The sequence below is a fragment of the Miniopterus natalensis genome, chromosome 7, assembly GCF_054644295.1.
Source record: "Miniopterus natalensis isolate mMinNat1 chromosome 7, mMinNat1.hap1, whole genome shotgun sequence".
Classification (NCBI taxonomy): domain Eukaryota; kingdom Metazoa; phylum Chordata; class Mammalia; order Chiroptera; family Miniopteridae; genus Miniopterus; species Miniopterus natalensis.
The window spans coordinates 5,574,148-5,594,254 of record NC_142087.1 but is presented as its reverse complement, the minus strand read 5'-3'; the positions used below and the strand labels follow the sequence as shown (position 1 = coordinate 5,594,254).

At 49.2% G+C, this 20,107-nt stretch overlaps 1 protein-coding gene across 1 annotated transcript; it reads left to right on the top strand.

Annotated features, from left to right (window-relative positions):
• Positions 1–1,225: 1,225 nt before the first annotated feature.
• PABPC1L (poly(A) binding protein cytoplasmic 1 like) lies at positions 1,226–19,639 on the top strand (the record flags this gene model as incomplete). Its single annotated transcript, XM_087819278.1, has 14 exons — positions 1,226–1,508; positions 3,402–3,595; positions 5,664–5,779; positions 7,568–7,707; positions 7,871–7,965; positions 10,179–10,325; positions 10,602–10,697; positions 14,414–14,683; positions 15,450–15,534; positions 16,086–16,214; positions 16,745–16,851; positions 17,692–17,785; positions 19,052–19,182; positions 19,580–19,639. Coding segments are annotated over exons 1-14 (1,857 nt in total), but the record flags the coding sequence as incomplete, so codon positions are not given.
• Positions 19,640–20,107: the final 468 nt, after the last annotated feature.

The window sequence follows — 20,107 nt, the reverse complement described above, 5'->3', positions numbered from 1 at the left end:
TGTTTTGTCATGGGATTTCCCACAAGGGAAAAAATCAGGATGGGGGTGGTAGTATTTAGCCCAAGATTATAATTGGTTGGTGCTCGCTTGCTACTGTAGGTTGGGCAGCTGGACTAGCTCCTGCCCTTGGTTCTGGAACTGTTCTGCCCGTCAGTCACACCCAGCCAAAGGTCAGTGGGAACCTACCTGCTTTGTTGAAATGGAAATCAAGAGAGTCCCTGCCCGGCCAGGCGTGCCTCGGGGGGGTAGAGCGTGGACCTAGGATCCAGGCATCGGGGTTCGATTCCTGGTCTGGGCATATGCCTGGGTTGTGGGCTTGATCAATGACTCTCATCATTGATGTTTCTATCTCTCACCCTCTCCTTTCCTCTCTCTGAAATCAATAAAGATATTAAAAAACAACAAAAAAAAACAACCACCCTCTGAGAGGCGGGGTGAAGTGCTGTCCCACAGTGGATTGGAATTCAGAAATGACACCACACCACAGATTGAAGCTGCAAACTCAAGATTGATAGAGGGGACTTGCTGCTCATCCTGGGACCCCCACCCTGACCTGTTAGATCTTCACTGTTCCCATAGAGGCTGGATCACAAGTAACTTGGTGAACCTTCCTGGTGGTGTGCCAGTGGAATGGATTCTTTATGAGAGAGGTGGGCAGGGATTATTCCAGCAAAAGGTCTTGGCAACGTAAGAGGCAGTGTCAAAGAAAGCCTTAGTGGTCTCTAACTCCCACATGGAGCCTTCAGTCCCAAGTCACAAAGCCAGAAGGGTGGAACTAGATCTGGGCTGTCTTGAGAAAAAGACTCCTTTCCGCTGGCCAGGTACACCACTTTGAAACTAGCCAGGCATCCGCCTCCGAGTGCTCTCGGGAGGCTAACAATGTACGGTCACCTTTAATCCTTTCGAAGAGGGAGTTGACGGAGAAGGCAAGCAGGCCCAGAAAGGCAATCATTGGGGATCAGAACCTAGGCCTCAGGCCCTCCCAGAGGGTTCAGCTCCACTGCGGCTCCGCCGCTCCAACCAGGCCAGGTGAAGGCTCTCCCGCCTCCGGAGGCGGGGCCGGAGGTGACGCCCACCTGAGGCTTCTAGAAAGCAGCGGGGTCCCAGGTGGGGGGCTAAGAGGGGAGGGGCCCGAGCGTATGCGATTGGCGCGCGGGGCGCCGGGGATGGTAAAGGGGGGGGTGGCCAGCCCCCGGAGCCAGAGTCCTGTCCCTCCCGCGCGCCCGCCGCCGCCGAGGTTCCCGCGCGGGAGATCCACGCGGGCGTTGGGTGCGGGGCCTCGTTGGCCGACTCCTTGTTGCCCCCGCGGCCCACCATGAACGCCAGCGGCCCGGGCTTCCCGCTTGCCTCGCTCTACGTGGGCGACCTGCACCCCGACGTGACCGAGGCCATGCTCTACGAGAAGTTCTCGCCTGCCGGGCCCATCCTGTCCATCCGCGTGTGCCGCGACGTGGCCACCCGCCGCTCTCTGGGCTACGCCTACATCAACTTCCAGCAGCCGGCCGACGGTGAGCCCGGGCGGGGGTGCGCACCGACGCGCGCGGGTCCCCCCCCCCCTCTTGCGTCTCTGCTCCTGCATCTTCAGTTTTGCAGCCAGGGAAACTGAGGCCAGAGAGGCCCCTGACGTAGGAACTGGCAATTAGTGTGCGCCTACTGTGTGCGCGCCTGGTGCTCCATTTCGCAGAGGGGACATAGTAAGGCTGAGTGGAAACAGCCAAGGGTTTGGGGCCGTGCTGACCTAGGATTAGAAGCCAGCAGCTGTGTGACTTTGAACAAATTACTCAAGCATTCTGAGCTTCAGTTGCCTGTCTGAAAAATGGGGATCGGACCTGCTTGATAGAGTGGTTGGGAGGAGAAAATTTAAGGCACCTGGTGAGGACGATGTGGGAGGTGACGCAGGTAATAAGTGGGGAAGCCAGGAGAGCTGGGCCTGAGGCTCGGGCCTCTCCCAGCTGCTGACATGAGGTCTGCACCAGGCGCCTCCCCCTTGGCGAGCCCTGAAAAGCCACCTCCCCTTTAGGCTCCACAACCCGTTTCTCAGAACCGATGGGATTGATTAGCACTTGCCAAATGGATATGCTCACACTTCTGTTGAGAGAGGAGCGTTTAAGAGCACCAAGTTTTGCTCGAGCTCTGCCACTAGGGTGTGAGCTTGAGCAAGAGAGAAATGGGTGGGGGCTAAGGCTTATTCCTCAGTAGCCCTGAAGGAGAACTGCGTCCATGAAGTATCTCCAGTATATTGTCAGGGCTCAGTAAGTGGTAACCTAAGAAGAGTAATAGTGACTGTAGGGTTCAGGTGTAAGATTCCAGAAACAACCAAAAGCCTGCCTGGCCAAGTCCAAAAGAGGGCGCCCTTACTCCACATCTCCTAGGTGGATGGGAAGGTTGCCTGAGCTGGGGGTTTGCTGGGGTGGTGCAGCCTGTTTCCCAGCCCCTAACTGAGCTGGATTCCAGGGGGACTTCCCCCTTGGTTTGCTTTCCCCACCCACGGCCATTTCCATCTTCCTCCAAGTTCTGCATGACCTGACCTTTTGGCCAGACTTCATAGATGGGAGAGAAGGGGTTCTGTCCCTGGGTGTTCATTGGCAGGACGAGATGGAAAAACCAGACTTGTTGAAATGTGCTCTGCTGAGTTCTGCACAATTCCTGTCCATGCCTCTGAAAGTAGAGGAATCCTTGAATCAGGGGACAGCATATTAACTGGGCAGGGGACAGGCTGTAGCGGTCACAGGAGGAAGGGCACAGGCTGCTGTTTTCTGACACACTACCATTTGCCAACCACCTGTTTTGTGGCAGGTGCAAAGGACAAGGCACCTCACATACCTTATTTAATTTTTCAGCCTGTCCAACCAACTGGAGGTAGGTGGTATTATCACCTCTTGTTAGGTGTGGAAGGGTGGTCAATGTCATCCCTACTTTACAAGAAGAGACCCGCTCAAAGAGGTGATGGTCACCTCCCCCAAAACCCTACTACTTGGGATCGAATCTCATCTCTGCTGCTCAGCACCTCTGAGCTTTAATTTCCTTAAACTGCTGCCACCGTTTGTCAGAGGGGTCCTCCTTTACATTTTTATCTACTCGGTGTGCTTTAGAGACCACAGTAAACCTGGCCCTGCCCCTGATCTTTCCCATTTCTGAGCTTCAGTTTTCCCTTCTGTAAGATGGGGGTAGGAATCCATGATCATATGGCTACAGTGAGGAGTTGAATGAAATCCTAAAATGTGGAAGGAGTGACATACACTTTAATTCTTATTCCTCCTGAGCCTTCAGGCTCTTCTCTCCAGTGAGACTCAGAGACTGGCTCTTTTCTTTTTTGTTGGGTTTTTTTGGAAGGGTGCTCCCAATTAAGCACCTGAGGGCTCAGGGAGTCCCCTTAACTTGCTCCTTTCTCTCCTGTCCAGCGGAGCGGGCACTAGACACAATGAACTTTGAGGTTATCAAAGGCCAGCCCATTCGCATCATGTGGTCCCAGCGAGACCCAGGACTTCGCAAGTCGGGTGTGGGCAACATCTTCATCAAGAACCTGGAAGAGTCCATTGACAACAAGGCCTTATATGACACCTTCTCCGCCTTTGGGAACATCCTGTCTTGCAAGGTGGGTGTGCTTCTTGAGGGGGTCTGGGTCAAGTACCTGTGTGGTAGAGGGATTCCAAGCAGCACCTCATTTTACAGTATATAAGGTCTTTTCAGTTAAGCTCCAGGTTCAGCAAGCACCTGAATGGTGGTAGTTCTTTCAGTTTCATCTTCATAGACCTATCAGAGGCCACCTGTGTTTCAATCTGGTCTTGCTGTGTCAAGAGTACTATCAACAACCATTCCTTAGCTTACAATTTTACAGCTGGTGATTTGGGCTGAGTTCAGCTGGACAGGTCTTCTGGTCTCGGCTGGGCTCCTTCATGTGCCCACAGAGAGCTGGATGGCTCTGCTTCTAGGTAGTGGTTGGCTGTCAGCTGGAACATCTCAGCTTTTCTCCCTATGGTCTTTCATTCTCCAGAAGGCTAGCCCAGGCTATCCTCGTGGCAATGGCAGGGCCCCTGGAGACAGTGGAAGCTCACCAGGCCTCTTGAAATCTAAGCTCGGAACTGGCACACAGTCACTCCCGCTGCATTTTATTTGCCAAAGCAAGTCACAAAACCAGCCCCAATTCAGGGTGAGAGGATAATAGAAATTATAGGACAAAGGCCATGGATATAGGAAGGTCGTTAATTGAGGCCATCATGGCAATCAATGGCAACACCTTGTTTTTAAGATTTCTCTTATAATAGAGTGATCTTGTTTTTATTCACCTTTGGATCCCAGTACCTAGAATTACATGCAGCACATAGTAGATGCTCAATAAATAGTTAGTCCTGTTTTCCCCAGTCGGTCAGCTGGGGCTTAGAGGTTAAGAATTGCCTGAATGAGTTCTTAAGGCAACTATAACGAGATAAGTATGTGATGTCTTAGCAGGTGCTTGCCCCAAGGCAGAGACCCATTCAACATGATTGAATCTGAATGGGAAAGCTGGGCTTGAGTTGAAAGTGGGGGGGACCCTATTCGGGGCTGGAGAGTGGAGGAGGGTGTGTTGGACTTAGATTTGGAAACGATACTAGTGCAGGGCCAATTGAAGAGCCTCAAATGCCAAGTAGATCTAGTTCTGTGGACAGTAGGAGCTATTGGAGATGAGGTCCCAATGGGACACAGTCAAAGTTCCATTTTAGAGAAAGCATCCCAGTGGTCAGCATGGAAGCTGGGTTGGGAGGCTGGGGTAGTCATCTAGGCAGAAAAATGACACTTAGCTGAGCTGGGTCACTGGCTGCAGGAGTGGGTGGAGCCAGGGACACCTTGAAATGGGCGATAGTGGTCTTCGTGCACATTCAGCCAGAGGGATGGGAACTACGTGACCTGAAAATTTTTCCCATGATCAAGCTCTGTTCTTCTCATTTGAGTCAGGAGGCTTACAAAATGGGGGTAGGATGTTTGTGGGCCTTTTACAAGATTAAAACAAGGTTGTTGTTGAGACAGTACATGAATTGGTGAAGTTTAAACAATGTGGAAAGGAATGAAGTAGAAAAGAAGACTCCATCCCTTTCAACCCTAGTCCCCAAAATAATCATTGTTAACAGTTTTGTGTGTTTCTGTTTAAAATTTTCCCATGCGTATATGCCCACTTTAACCCAACTGGGCTTGATTTTTTTTTTTCCATTTAATGATATACCCTCGACATCATTCAGTGTCAGCCATATAATCTACCATATTCTCTTCAGCTGCACTCATAGAGTCAACCAGTACAAATGTACTGTGACTTACTTGACCAGTCTCCTCTTGGCAGATATTCAGGTTGTTTCTAATTTGCTGTTAGAAACAAGGATGTGGGAATAGGGGTTTGAAACCAACGTTCTTGCCCATCGCCTTAGGAAGATAATTAAAAACTTGTCTGTGGTATAGAAGACCTATGTTCAATCTGAGGACTCTATCCCTCCTTACTGTGTGACCTTAGCAAGTGGATCAACCTCTCTGAGCTTTAGTTTCCCATCTCTGAAGTGGAGCTGTTGTGTGACAGGATTGTCTGTCGCAGTCACAGAGCGAGTACTCAGATATTAGTTATCTTCTTGCCATTCTGTTCTACCTGAACCCTGTTTTGGATGTCTCCTTGTCCCTTGACCTTTTTCTCTGTGGCCCAGGTGGTGTGTGACGATCACGGCTCCCGAGGCTTTGGCTTTGTCCATTTTGAGACCTGTGAGGCTGCACAGCAGGCCATCAGCACCATGAATGGGATGCTGCTGAATGACCGCAAAGTGTGAGTGGCAGGGCTTGGGGGTGGGCCAGAGCTGAAGGGACAGAATCATGGCATCACCAGCTGGAGACCCATGCTACCCTCCCCCATCTAATGGGCACCAGGCACTGAGCAGCAGCCAGTATTCTTCCTGGCAGTGTGACCTCAGAAGAGTGGCTTAATCTCTCAGGGACTCGCTTTCCTTAAGTACAAATGGGACTGCTGTTATGCTTAGAGGATTGTTCTGAATAGTAAAGTGATGATTCTGAAGTTCTAGCAGGAACAGCTAATGGCCACATCATCAGTGACTCGGCCTTCTCAGCATGCCTGTGAATTTTTTTCTTAAGCCTTTTGTGTTCTTTCATGGGATCTTTGGAAGGGAGGGAAAGTAGGCATGTGCTTAGCTCGCCATCTTCATACATTTCAGTTTGGCATCATCCCCACTTCACAGATGGTAAAATTGAGATGCAGGTGCTGGAAAGAATCTGCTCTGGTAGTGCCCCTCCCCCAGTTTTTCTTCTGCCCATCTGATGGCTCAGCCCCATGCCCAACACTGGACTGGTGGAGATGCGCTGAGAATCATTCGGTCCAGGGTTTCCCAGGGGAGGCTCTCGTCAACAAAACTGAACAATGGTGGGCTTTTCCCAGAAGAACGTTATCTTTGTTGGCTACCATTTGTCCAACTTTACCTTTGCCACTCAGTTTTCTCCAATTTTTAGTGCCAGCTAAAACTTGTTTGTGCTAAACATGCTATAGATACTATCAAATTTTCTTATGCTTGATTTTTGGTTTTTCTTTTTTTCTTTTTTAAATCTTTATTGATTTAAGAGATAGGAAAGGAGAGGGAGAGAGAGAGATAGAAACATCAATGATGAGAGAGTCATTGATCGAACCCGCAACCCGGGCATGTGCCCTGACCGGGAATCGAACCCCAATCGCCTGGATCCCAGGGTGATGCTCAACCGCTGAGCCATGTCCGGCTGGGCTGGTTTTTCTTTTTCTTAAAGAATATGTTTTTATTGATTTTGAGAGAGGAAGGGAGAGAGAGATAAACATTGATCGGCTGCCTGCTGCATGCCCCCTACTGGGGATCGAGCCTGAAACCCGGGGATGTGCCCTGACCGGGAATTGAACCCGTGACCTCTTGGTGCATGGGACAACACTCAACCAACTGAGCCACACTGGCCAGGGTGGTGGTTGTTTGTTTTCTTAATCTACAACACTTTACTAGATGTGTTGACATGAACTTGGAGATTACAGTTTTTAAAGTTAATGTATTTAAATGACTTAAGTCCCCCCATAACAACACCAGCATGGATTGTGTCTGGTTCTCCCACTGCAGTTTCCCCAGTGTACCCAGTACATGGTAAATGAATGAGCAAATCCCTGTGGCGTGAGGGTGATCAGGAATGAACACTGAGACTCGGAGAGATTAAGGAACTTGCGCAGGGTCCCACAGCTAGGCAGCTGCAGACTGAGATTCAAGTGTGGCTCCCAAGCTCATGCTCTTATCTCCTGTGCACTCAGCTGCCTGATGTCTGGTAGGACTTCCCTGTGCATTTGCCACAAGAACTAAGTCCTCTTAACCTTACGCTGGAACAGAGAATCTTTGCTGCAGAAGGAGGTCGGGCCTTGGATAGATTCCGTCTCAGCAGTGTTGCCCTGCCCAGTGTCCTGGCGAGGGAATCCGAGGCCAGAGGCTGGTAGCAGCTGGCTCCCAATGACCCAGGGTTGCTGGATGGGCTGGGACCGAGATGGGGGCGGCTGGCGGCTGGCGGCTGGCAGCTGCCGACCCTGTCGGTGTGTCCACAGCTTCGTTAGCCACTTCAAGTCCCGACAGGAGCGGGAGGCTGAGCTGGGCGCTCGGGCCGTGGAGTTCACCAACATCTATGTGAAGAACCTCCAAGTGGACGTGGACGAGCAGGGCCTGGAGGAGCTCTTTGCTCAGTTTGGTGAGTATGTTTCCCAAGGGGGTTTGGGGTCACTTTCTCTTCTGCTCCCTAGTCAGGCTGAGAGGAGGGGTCTTCCTGGAGCTTCCTGAGGACTTGTGGGAGGAAAGGGGGAACACCTTAGGGCTTCCCAGACTCCCCTTTGAGCCAGGTTGGTCCTTCCCAGGGAAGATGCTGAGTGTGAAGGTGATGAGGGATGACAGCGGCCACTCCCGAGGCTTTGGCTTTGTCAACTTTGAAAAGCACGAGGAAGCCCAGAAGGTAGGATCCTGCCTCCCCCTGGTCCTGTTTCATGGAGGAGGTGCTGAGCCAGGGCTAGGAAGATGGGAGATCAGGAGCAGAGGGCTCCAGCTGCCCGTGGAAGGAAAGGAAGTCCCTCCCCAGCCCCGGTGACATGAGCCGGGGCCCTTGCTGCCGTGCAGAAGGCAGAAGGCTTCGCCCTCCTTCGGGAGCTCCCCTGCCATGAGCTGGCGTATTTTCATAGACTCCTGCCACACAGGAGCCGGAAGGGGCCTTCGAGATAGCCACTGCCCTCTTCTTGAATTGAGGCCAGGGAGGGGAAGTGCCATGCTTTTTCTAGCTTCCAGGCCTTTGCAAATGCTGTTTCTAGCACTTCCCTTTTCCTACTCTTTAGATCAATGCTGTTCAATAAAAATGTAATGTGAGACACACGTGCAATTTAAAATTTTCCAGTAGATAAAAAAATAAAATTTCCAGTAGCCACATTAAAAATGGTAAAAAAAGAAGCTATGAAATTGATTGTAATAATGTATTTTATTCGATGTAACATTCAAATTATCACCACTTCAATGAGTATTTAATACAAAATTTGAGATTTTTACATTTCCTTTTCTTGCACTTAATTCTTTGAAATCTGGTACCTACAGCACAATTCAGACGAGCCATGTCTCAAGTGCTTGGTAGCCGCATGTGGCTAGTGACTACCATATTGGACAGCATAGCTTTAGGCTGTTTAGTGCCTGTCCTTTGCGTCCCAGCTTATTCTTTCCCTCCTTCAGGAAGCTGCCTCTTCCTGACTTCACTTACTTGTGATACCTTCTGTCTCTCTCCGTCATTAGCACAGATCTCCATGAACAGAACTGAGGGTAGGGGCTGGGTCTCGCTTCACCATTAAATCTCTAGTATTGTATCTGCCAGTAGGTGCCAGATACATATTTGCTGAGCAAATGAATGGTACAAGGTCGCACAGTGACAAAACTGGAATAACAACGTTATATTTGGCCTCCGACCACAAAGCTCTCTCCATGGCTGCTGCCCATTTAAGATCACTGGACATGGAAGAGCTCAGCTCCTGGTGGATTCTGTCTGGAGACCTGGAACCTGGTGCCGCCTTGACAGCAGCCTCTTCTGACTTAGCACAGGCCAGGCACTGTGCTAGGGGCTTTGCATACATTCTCAACTCTCCCCTCACTAATGTGGGCTCTTCTGTTATTAGGTTCTCTGGGTTTAGTAAGAGTGATCACTGGGATTCGAACCAACTCTTTCTGACTCTGAAGTTTTGTTCTTAAGTAAATGTCTCCTTTGAAAGGTAACTTCTTGTGTGTCCTTGGACAATCCCACCCTCTCTCTAGGTTTTGGTTTCTCCCACTGTAAAAGGTTGTACAAGTGGGAGTAGATGAATGAAGCTGCAGGGGTCCATTAACTCCAAGGTCTTAGAGACTTTGGTAATGACTTTTAAGACTACTGTAGAACAGGCAATTCCTGGATCCATAAGGTATATTTACATCTGTTTGCATATTTAGGCAGGAAAGCAAAAGTCATCATTATGTGAAAGTATTTACTAATGAAGTGACCACTGAAAAAGTCCGTTCCCTTCGACATTTCTCTTCACTAGCACCGTTACCTAATCCTAACTATTGAGTCTGTACACACATAGGTCTGCCTTTTGCTGGTTTTTGCAGATAAGTTGATACAAATTCAGTTCTGTATAAATGGATCGCAGAGAGAAGCTGCACATTTCACAGAAGATGTAGGATTTTGTGTAATCAAAGCCACAAGTTAGGGTCTGGCAGGCTTAGGCCAGTTAACTGAAGAAAAGCGAAATCAACAAGGGTTGAGACACCAGTGTTTCTAGAATGAAAGTTCTCATAATTAGCCTGAGGATTCTTTGTGCTGTGACATCCAACATGAAGTAAAGGATATTGATTATGCTGTTGTGCCATTTTGAAAGAATTACACTTGCCGCTTTGTTAAAAAATCAGTGTGTCGTTAGAAACTGATCATCAAATATGGGAAACTGCAGATTTCCATTTCCCTTTTTAAAAGAGTCAGAAGCAAGTTTTTAAAAAATCTGCAGTTTACTGTGAAATTTTGTCCCATGTTTTTAAAAAGTGGATGACCTTTATCCTGGCACTAATTATTCTCAGCTAACAGGCCGGGAGGTGGCGCTGGGGGCCACAGCTAAGGCCTGGGCCCCGTGGGGCGGCTGCCAAGCACACTCGCCTTCCCTGCAGGCCGTGATGGACATGAATGGGAAGGAGGTGAGGGGGCGGCTGCTCTACGTGGGCCGGGCCCAGAAGCGGGCCGAGCGGCACAATGAGCTAAAGCGAAGGTTCCAGCAGGTGAAGCAGGTGAAGCAGGACCGGCTGAACCATTACCAGGTGAGGGTCACCTGGCTGCTTCTGTGCGTGGAGGGCCCTGAATGTGACTCCTTCCTCTCGCAGTCCCACGTCTGGGACCATGGCTTTGGGGTTGTGGGGGCTCCAGCTTCCAGGCAATGGGCATGCTGAGTGACTGTGGGGGTGCATGGGTGCTGTGCGAGGCTGGGAACAGGAGGCTTGGTGACCGGGGCTTCCACTGCCCATGACAGCCCCACCCCACAAGTCTATTAGGAGCTTGGAGGGGAAGGTATATCGAGCAGTGGCCTTTCCTTCCAGGGCGTGAACCTGTATGTGAAGAACCTGGATGACTCCATTGACAATGAGAAACTGAGGAAAGAGTTCTCTCCCTACGGAGTGATCACCAGTGCCAAGGTGAGGGCTGTGGGTGCCTACAGTGGGCAGATAGCCTCCCCCTCCCACCCTCACTGCCCACACACCCCTTCTTCCTCCCACAGCTTCCAGGGAGTTGGTGTTGAGCTACACCTTTTGGATTTGGGGGCTATGTCTGACCCCATTGGAGCTTGTCTGGGTTGGAGAAGAAGAGGGTAGAAATCCAGTTCCAGTCACACAGCTGGTCTTACTGAGGCTCACTGTAACCTTGGTTAATTCAGTAAGCATTTATTGAGTGCCTACTGTATGCCAGATTCCAGAAATTCATGTCTTAGCATTTCCATTGACCTTTGTTGTCTGGCCTTGGCTGGTGACATACCCCTTCTGGGCCTCAGTTTCTCCATCTTAAAAATGAGAGGGTTGGGCTATATCATTCTTCATTTATTCTTCCCCATTTATTAAGCCCTCTTAGCACCTGAGGTGTGACGATTTGTTGGTCTACTCAGTAGCTCTGTGACTTGAGCAGATGTCTTCTGAGCCTCATCTATAAGATGAGGGAGTTGGGCTTGCTGGATGGTTCTCAGCCCTGACTTCTCATTAAAATCCCCTAGGGAGCTCCTAAATACAAACACCTGAGTCAGAGAAGTTGCATGTAGACCTCTAAGGGTTAAGGATGGGATGGGGCTTTTTTTTTTTTTTCCAAAAGCTCCCCAGCTGATTTTAAGGTGGCCCAGTGTTCGTTCATTCCATACTTAAACACCTGCTGTTTTACCAGGCCCTGTGGGAAGCATACAGGCACAAATCCTTGTCCTTGAGTAACTTATAGTCTAGTGGGGAAATCAGATGCATCACTAACTCAAATCTGTTATAAGGCATGTGCTAGGTGGGGGGTGAAGTGTGGGAGGCGGAGCTGTGGCAGCTCAGTGAAACAGGCAGGAGGGCTTTCTGTAAGAAGTGGCAGTGGCAGCGGGGTTTGACGTGGCTGTGAAGAGGTAGGAAGCTGCAGGTGGGAATGAGGAACTTTCCAGAGAGAGAGGTGTGGGTAATGAGACTAGGACCTGCACATGAGTTGTGATGGCTGTGTTCTTAGGAAGTGGTCTAGAAGTTCTTTTGCCTGTTAAATCTAACTAAATGTCCTTCAGAGATGCTGGTATTTGGGGAAAAGGTTCTAACAATATTTTAGTTGAGCTTTTGGAAGAAAATGTGACAGAATGCCCTGGGACATGTAAATTAAGCAACAGGAAATTTGATTAAACATCATAAGAAGTTGTGGGCCCTCTTTTCTGGCAAATGCATACTTGCTGTATAGTATTGTGGTTGAAAGGTGGGATGTTAATCAGAAGTAGGTCTAAATCCCAGTCGTACCATTAACTAGCTGAATAACCTGAAGGAAGTGACTTTGCCTTTTGGACTCTGTTTGCCCATCTGTAAAATAGGAACAACATTCCCTGCCTTTATAGGTTTCCTGAGAACTAAAAAGCCTACATATAGAGCAGCTGCCCACAATAGTGAAATCATGATCTGATTACACACATTGCATATAATTTCAGGAGATCACCCACTTCCTTGAGGACTCCTTAAATGAAAGGAATTGTAAAAATCTGGATTGATTAGAGTTGAGGCACACCTATCTTGTGAATTGATTTTGTATAATTTGTATTCTTTATATAATTTATTTTCTCATATAAAATAGTGATTATGAAAATTAAATGAGTTAATGTATATAAGTTCTTACCACACTATGAAGTTCATTGTAAGCTTTGCATAAGTGTTAGTTGTACTAATTTTATTATTATTTTTTTACTATTTAAGATCTTATTAGCTTGTTAAGACATTATTTTTGTGCCAAGAAAATTTGGCTGTCTGATGGAGCCTATAGACCCCTTCTGAAAATAGTTTTAAATGCATAAAGGAATATTCATAGGATTACAAAAACAACTATATTGAAATAATTATCAGAGTACTAAAGTGACAGCAGTATGTGCTTCTTTTTTTAAAAAAATGTTTTTATTGATTTCAGAGAGAGGATGAGGGAGAGAGAGAGAGAGAGAAACATCAATGATGAGAGCCCTTGACTGGCTGCCTCCTGCATGCACCCTACTGGGATCAAGCCTGCAACCCGGGCATGTGCCCTGAACGGGAATCGATGCTCAACCACTGAGCGGCGCTGGCCGGGTTGTATGTGCTTCTTTATTAATGCATCAAACTATAAGATCTAGTGAAATAGCAATTAACATAAAGGATATTTTGAGATCAGCAATAATGAATGTGATATGAAAATATTTTCTCTTCCCAACAAAGTCACAAGCACAGCTAATACTATGATATTTTTTGTTGGCCACATTCAAAATAGAAGGAAATGCTAATAAGAAAATACTCATGCCATTTTTTCCCCCATCTGAGTTAATTCCATCCACTGACTTCCTGTGGATCTGTGAACTCTCAGGTTAAGGCCTCTGTACTATTGGGTAGAAAATCACCAAATAGAGCATGGGCTCTAATAGAGCAGATTAAAAAATTATCTCAGCTCTATTGCTCATGGAATAGGTAAGCTGGGCCAGTGTCTTGACCCTAAAGAAGATTAAGAACCCTAAGTGTAATGTGGATTGGATACTGGAAGAGAAAAAGAATATTAGTAGTAAAACTAGAGAGATCCAAATGAAACATCCATTTAGTTAATAGCATTGTAGCTAACATTGTGGTTGATAGTATTGTGCCAATGTTACTATGGTAGTTTTGACAAATGTACCATTGGGGGCAAGCTCAGTGAAAGATATACAGCAACTCTGTACTATTTTTGAGACTTTTTTTATAAATCTAAAGATATTCCAAAATAAAAAGGTTATTTTAATTAAGAGACAAAGAACCTCATCCCTAGACTTTGAAAGAACTTGGCTTGGGGCCTTGCGGAGACAGTGGGGGTTTACCAGATGGTGCATTGGGGTGGAGTCCTGGCTGATGTGTGATTCACTGGCTGGGTAACCCTGTGGACAAGTCACTCTTTTTTGCTTTTAATGGTAAAAAGGACTTTTATTTCTAATTTTTTAAAAAATTAACATATTCAAGCACCAAAAATAGAAATTAAAATTATTTTCATGTTCCCTACAAATCTAACTCTTTATTGGAGTCTCTGGAAAATATACCCATTAAGAGCATCCTTTTGATGTACATAATTCACAAACGAAGTAGAGAGTAGAGAGTTGTATGAGTAGTTTAATAAAACCCAGAAAGTGGTTGAAATGCAGATTGTTTTCATCATAGTGACCTCAACTGCAGTGTTACCTGCCCTATTCTTAGGTTCTTAGCTAACCCTAGACTATCATCTCACTTCATTATAGCCCCTCTGAGGACGGTATATACATTTAATTAAGCCAGCTTCCCCGCACAGCCTAAGAACATCTTTTCAGAAAGAAAACTGATACAGAGAAATATATTCTGAAATGTAGCACTTCTCCCTAACTCTGGAGAGTGGTCTGTGAAACCTGAGCAGCCCTCAGTTAGCAAATGGACCGGTCTCAGACCTGTCACTCTTGAGCCCCACTTTCCTCACCTATAAAGTGAGAGTCACAGTGAAGTGAGGAGTGGCAAGTACCTGGCATGCGGTGGGCCTCAGTGGATGTGGGGTGACAGGACAGCCCCGAGAGCAAGTTTCTGCTGGGCCTGCTCAGGGCCAGGCTGGGCCCCAGGGGAGGAGGGGGACGGGCCCCAGGAGTCTTCTTTCCCCTCCCCCAGCAGCCCTTGTCTTGTCTTGCTTTTAGGTGATGACAGAGGGTGGCCACAGCAAAGGGTTTGGCTTTGTGTGTTTTTCCTCTCCAGAAGAGGCAACGAAGGCCGTGACAGAGATGAACGGGTGCATCCTGGGCACCAAGCCGCTGTACGTGGCGCTGGCCCAGCGCAAAGAGGAGCGGAAGGCCATCTTGACCAACCAGTTCATGCAGCAGCGCCTCTCTGCCATGCGGGCCCTAGGTGGCCCCCTCCCGGGCTCCTTCCAGCAGCCCACCAGCTACTTTCTGCCCACCCTGCCCCAGGTGAGGGCCTGCCTGCAACCCTGACAGCCAGGCAGAGAAGGAAGAGAGCTTCACAGGCAGAACAGTTTCCCAACCTGCTGCCGCCAGACACAGCGGGTCGTTCTAACTCCGTCTCTAAAAGGGCTGATAGTGTCGCTGTCACACAGCGCCTCCCAATCGGAGAGAGATTTGTGAATGTTATGCTATAAAAGATTCTTTGGTCAAATTTAGTTTGGGAACTATTGCAGTAAACAAAGGAAGCTTAGGCTTCTCTACCACATATGTTGTTCTACCCTAACATGCCAGTATGCATTCTGACTTTCCCAAACTGGCACAGTAGGGAGCACTCCCCAAACTTAAGAGGCCATTTTTGCAGGGTGCCTTCTACCATCTCTGAGGGACGCAGTTTGGGAAAGGAGCTCATGTGATCCAGAGGAAGTAGAAGGATGTTAGCCATTAAGGGCTACTAGAGTGGGGACATTCCTGCTCCTGTTAGCAACTGCTTAAGCTGGCACAGGTTTCTGTAGGACGTGTCACCATTTTATCCAGGTCCTTGGGCTAGTGGCTCCAATAATAGGGGCAAGGATTGGACCTGAGATCTTGCCCTGAAGGACTGAGGGATAATGGATGCCCTGAAATGGGAAGCAGGCCTTCCCCCAGCTTTGTGGGTCTTTACTAACCAGGACCCTGGAGGGGACAGTGGACCTGGGGTGGTGTCCCCGAGATGATGCAGTTTCTCACTTCCGCTGCTGCAATCCCCTCTCTCTGGTCTTCTTCTCCCACACAGCCTCCAGCCCAGGCTGCGTACTATGGCTCTGGCCCACCTGTCCAGCCTGCCCCCAGGTGGACGGCCCAGCCACCTAGATCCTCGAGTGAGTGACCCAGCCCCTTCCACCCATGAGTGTGGGCCCTGTGGGGTAGTGTGTAACAGTGGTTAAAGAACACAAGCTTTGGGGTCAAGCCTGGCTCTGTCGCTTCCTGAGGTGTTAATTTGGGTGGGTAACTTCCTCTCTGAGCCTCAGTTTCCTCTTCTGAATGTGGATCTGAATGAGATGTGTAAGCGCATCAAAATTCTTGCCAAGCTGGGAAAATGAAACTCCTTTGACTGTGTTGCTGATGAATGGCCCTTCTCTAAGAGCGAAGGTCACCTGACTTGAAACTGTCTGGGGGGGAACGAAGGTGTGTGATCATGACGCCTGTGCCTCTTAGGGCTCTGGGGAGATGTGAGTTGGTTTGTAATAGTTAATTCCCACACTCCCTGGAGTTCCAGGTCTGTCTGTCGAGGTGAATTCACTCATCCTTCTGCTGTGAATGTTCTGGTTCCCCTCCCTCACCTTGGGACCGTCAGGGTGTTGTGTGCCACTCTGATTAACATCCCCTTCCCGCCAACCTCTCTCTCTCTCCATGTGCTCTGTACCACAAGCCACCTACTCTCCAGCTGCCTCAGAGGTCTGGCCACCAGCCATGTCTCGGTGCTCCCCAGCCTACGTCAGCAATGTCAGGAAGGCCTCCACCCAGGTGCCACACCAGATGCCCCACACCCAAAGAGTGGGTGAGTGTAGGCAGGGCCAGGAGGAATGGACGTGCAAGGGGGCTGAGGCAGGGGCTTGGTGCCGGGTGGGCACTCGCGGGGAGTCCGAACCAGCCTCCACGGCGGCCTTGCCATTCACCCTCTTGAATGGAGAGCAGGGCTTACTTTAGAGGCTGTGTAGCACAGTAGTTAGTGTGGGCTCCAGAGTCTTGCAGGCCCAGTTCCTGGAGTTAACTTACTCTGTGGCCTTGTTAACTACTGTTAATCAGATCACCTCATCTTTAAAATGGGGATGGAAAGTTTTCCTGTTTCATTGTGTGTGAATTGAGATCATGCGCACAGGGGCTGAGCACTGGATCTGAGCTTTGTATGTTCACAGCAACAGCTGTGAACAAGGGTGTAGATTGTGACTGTAGGCAAGCACGTGTGGCAGCTCCTTCTGCATCTATGTGCTGGCGCCATACTCAGTGCTGGGGGTTCTATGTGAATGCTCGTCTCCAGGCTTTATCACGTTGCTGCCAGGCCCTAATGCCCCTGCTTATTTCTTACAGCCAACATTGGTACCCAGACCACTGGCCCTGATGAGGCAGGATGCCTTACGCCAAGCGGGCCTCTCCTGATACAGAGATATTCCTTGGGAGTGCCCAACACGCATGCGGTAAGGCTGGCCCAGCTGCCGTCTTAGTCCATGCTCTGGGGAACCTGCTAGAACCCTTGGCTAAGGCATTGGCCCTCTCTGGGCCTTGGTTTTCTTCCCTTTCTTAGCTTGTAAACTTTCTTTTATTAACATGTACAATCAAAAAGAGATCACCCTTACTAACAGGAGGAGGAGAAGCGCCAGGACCACGTTTTATTAGTCACGATTTGCTTTGCCTGGGTTATTACTAAAATTAATTTGGATTTCCTTAACATTTATGTGTTAAGCAGCAAGGATGTGATTAATCCGCAGAACAGAACTGAAAATATCTACTGTCATTAAGTTTAAAGGCTGTGTATTTATCTCCCTGCACCCCCCTTCCTCCAGAAAGTTTCAAACTCAGCATTTTCATCTCTTGTCCAGAATTTCACTGTGTATACTTTGAACTATTTGTTGCAAAATGAACAAGAGTAGTCTTTAAAGAGCAAAATGCTTTTGAAGTTATCAAGATGTGAAAGGGTCAGAAGTCTATTGGAAATATGACCATAAAAGCTACTTGATCAAAAGTGCTTTGTTTGGCACAGAGTCATTAGTAAGGTGTGGGTTCCTTTGGCAGCATGCATCACGGGCCTTTAGAGGTTCCAAGCACTGTGGAAAACATCTACATTAGAGTGTAACTTTGTCATCTAGTCCACCGTGCCCTTGTTGGGGTCTTTGTCCCACCCGATCGTCCATGCCTTGTCCCCTGCTCCCCTCTTCCAGAGCCTTCCTGGAGGCCTGTGCTCACCTGACAGGGTTAAGTGTTTGGAGGCTTTGCCCGTCCGTGGTGGTTAAGGGATGTGTCCCTGGCACCATGTGCAGGTCGAGGAGCCTGCTGTGTGCATCCCCGGACAGGAGCCGCTGACCGCGTCCATGCTGGCCGCAGCACCACCGTACAAGCAAAAGCAGATGATTGGTGAGTAGCTGGTTCCCCGGCTCTGGAGCAGGAAGAGGGGGCCGGGAGATGGCTAGCCTGGTGGAAAACGCCTAGTGGAAGTGAGACATGAGGACAGCATCCAGCTTTGCTGCTGACCAACCTGCTGGGTGACCTTGCCCCAGTTGCCTCTGTAATCTAGGCCCTGTTCTCTCATCTTAAAATACTGGTCAGACCAGATGTTCCCAAGGTTTCTTCAGCTCAGCTGTTTTTGACTTTGATTTAGGCTGGGAGAGACCCCAGATATGGGTAGATTAGGGGCCAGGAGGAGGAGTATGGTTTTGTGTTTTGGCTGGGACATGGCCCCTAGGTGGGTGTTGCGGTTCCTGACATCTTCCCTTAATGGGAAGCAGCTGTCACCACATTTCATCAGCTTCCCCAGTGGAGCCCATTGCAGGGGGGTGGGAAATAAATGCATTGGGGGGGAAAATGCTGTTCTCCACTGGACCCTGAATTCCTGTGCAATTCAGCCCATGTCTGTGACAGGCCCTGCCACTAACTGTTGAACGAATGAACAAGGTTGCTAGTGGTTGGCAGGTTCTTTTCTTTAAGGCCACCAAGATCTCCTGACCCTTCTCTGTAGGCCCCCACTGCCACCACCCCATTGTTTCCTCAGCTCACTTGGAGTTTTGCCACTTTACTCCCTATACCTCAGAGAAAAATTCTCAGTGAATTTTCCTGGCTTAATAGAGGCAGAAGGGCTCAGTTAGCAGTTCCTTGTAAACATCTTGACTTTCATCATGGGAAGATCTCTCCCACTCCACTCCAGGCACCCCAGCACCCCAGCCCAGCACCCCAGATGGGCTGATCACCAACACTAGGCCCCGTCACTAAAAGTACCTGATGGTAGAAGGTGAATTTATCTTGTGTATTTCGCTTCCCACCCCCCAAAAAAGTCAAGTTCAGCATTATCATGTCCTGTCTAAAATCTCAGTGTGTATACTTTGAACTGTTTCCTGCAAAATGATCCAGAGTAGTTTTTAAAAAGCAACCACCTTTGTGTCAGAACCTATGCAACTATTTCCCGTCTAACATCAAATATGATTCTGCAGACTGACCTCCAAAGAAGGGTTTGCTATGCCCACTTCAGTTGGGAAAGAGGCTATTGGTAACCAAGTTAAGTAACAGACTGGAAGGAGCAGTTCAGGGACAGCCACCCAGATGTCTGCTCCATTCCACAATGCCAGCCCTGGGATGCTGGGGATCGGCCAGGTGTGTTCATAAGCCATCAGAGGCTGTTCCATACAGGCGAGCGTCTCTACCCCCTTATCTACGATGTCTACACCCAGCTGGCTGGCAAGATCACAGGCATGCTGCTGGAGATAGACAACTCAGAGCTGCTGCTCATGCTGGAGTCTCCAGAGTCCCTCAATGCCAAGGTGGGCTGGGGCCTGGGTGGCAGGGAGCCCTGAGGGCAGGGAGAACTAAGGACCACGGTGTCTCCTAGATGAGCCAGCACACCGCTGCTTGGACAGATGAGGCTTATCTTCTTGCTAATACCTGCGGAATCTTGGAGTGGCACAGAGGATTCTCTGCAGCTCCATAGGCAAGGTTTTGGCACAAGGGGCTGTGTTCTGACTCAGTGTAAGGCTTACGATTTCCCCAGCTGTCCAGCAGCGTACATCTGTCTTGAGAAGGTGACTGTGGGTTTGTGTCCTGGGAGCTGGCAAACTACAGAAATGCCGCGGAGGGAGGGGAATTCATCTCCGCGCTGAAGCACAGGGAGGTCGCGGCTCTCCTGGGCCCTGCACTAAGCCCCTCCCACTGCCCTCGCAGGTAGAAGAGGCTTTGGCAGTGCTGCAGGCTCACCAGGCCGCTGAGGAGGAGGAGGGGGAGGAGGAAGAGCGGATGAAAGTGAACGAAACTGAGACCAGGTGGGTGGGTGGGAGCGAGCGGGAGGAATGGTGACAAGTAGCTGAGCCCAGGGCAGTAAGGGATGGGGCAGGGACTGGCTGGCTTTCACAAGGTCCCTGAGAACCATGTTGTGACAGTGCTTTCTCGGAGGCCCCAAGAAGGAATCTGGGGGGAGCTGTGTGACCGGAATGGGTGCTATCAGTGAAGGTGTCCTCTTGCTAGCTGCCCTGCCTGGCCTCACTCTAATAGGCTGGGCTTCCCCCGGGCACTGTCTGGCTCTATTCCGCCTGCCTAAAGGCCTGGCTTGATCTAGTCTCTGCTCTTAGTTGAAAACCAGGTGTCTGCCATGCTTTAGAAACATTTATTTTCACCCTCTCAGTCCCAGAAAATGGAACCCTCGCTCCCTTGACTGACAAGAGAACAGCGTTTCCTGCTCTTGGCTCTAAGGCC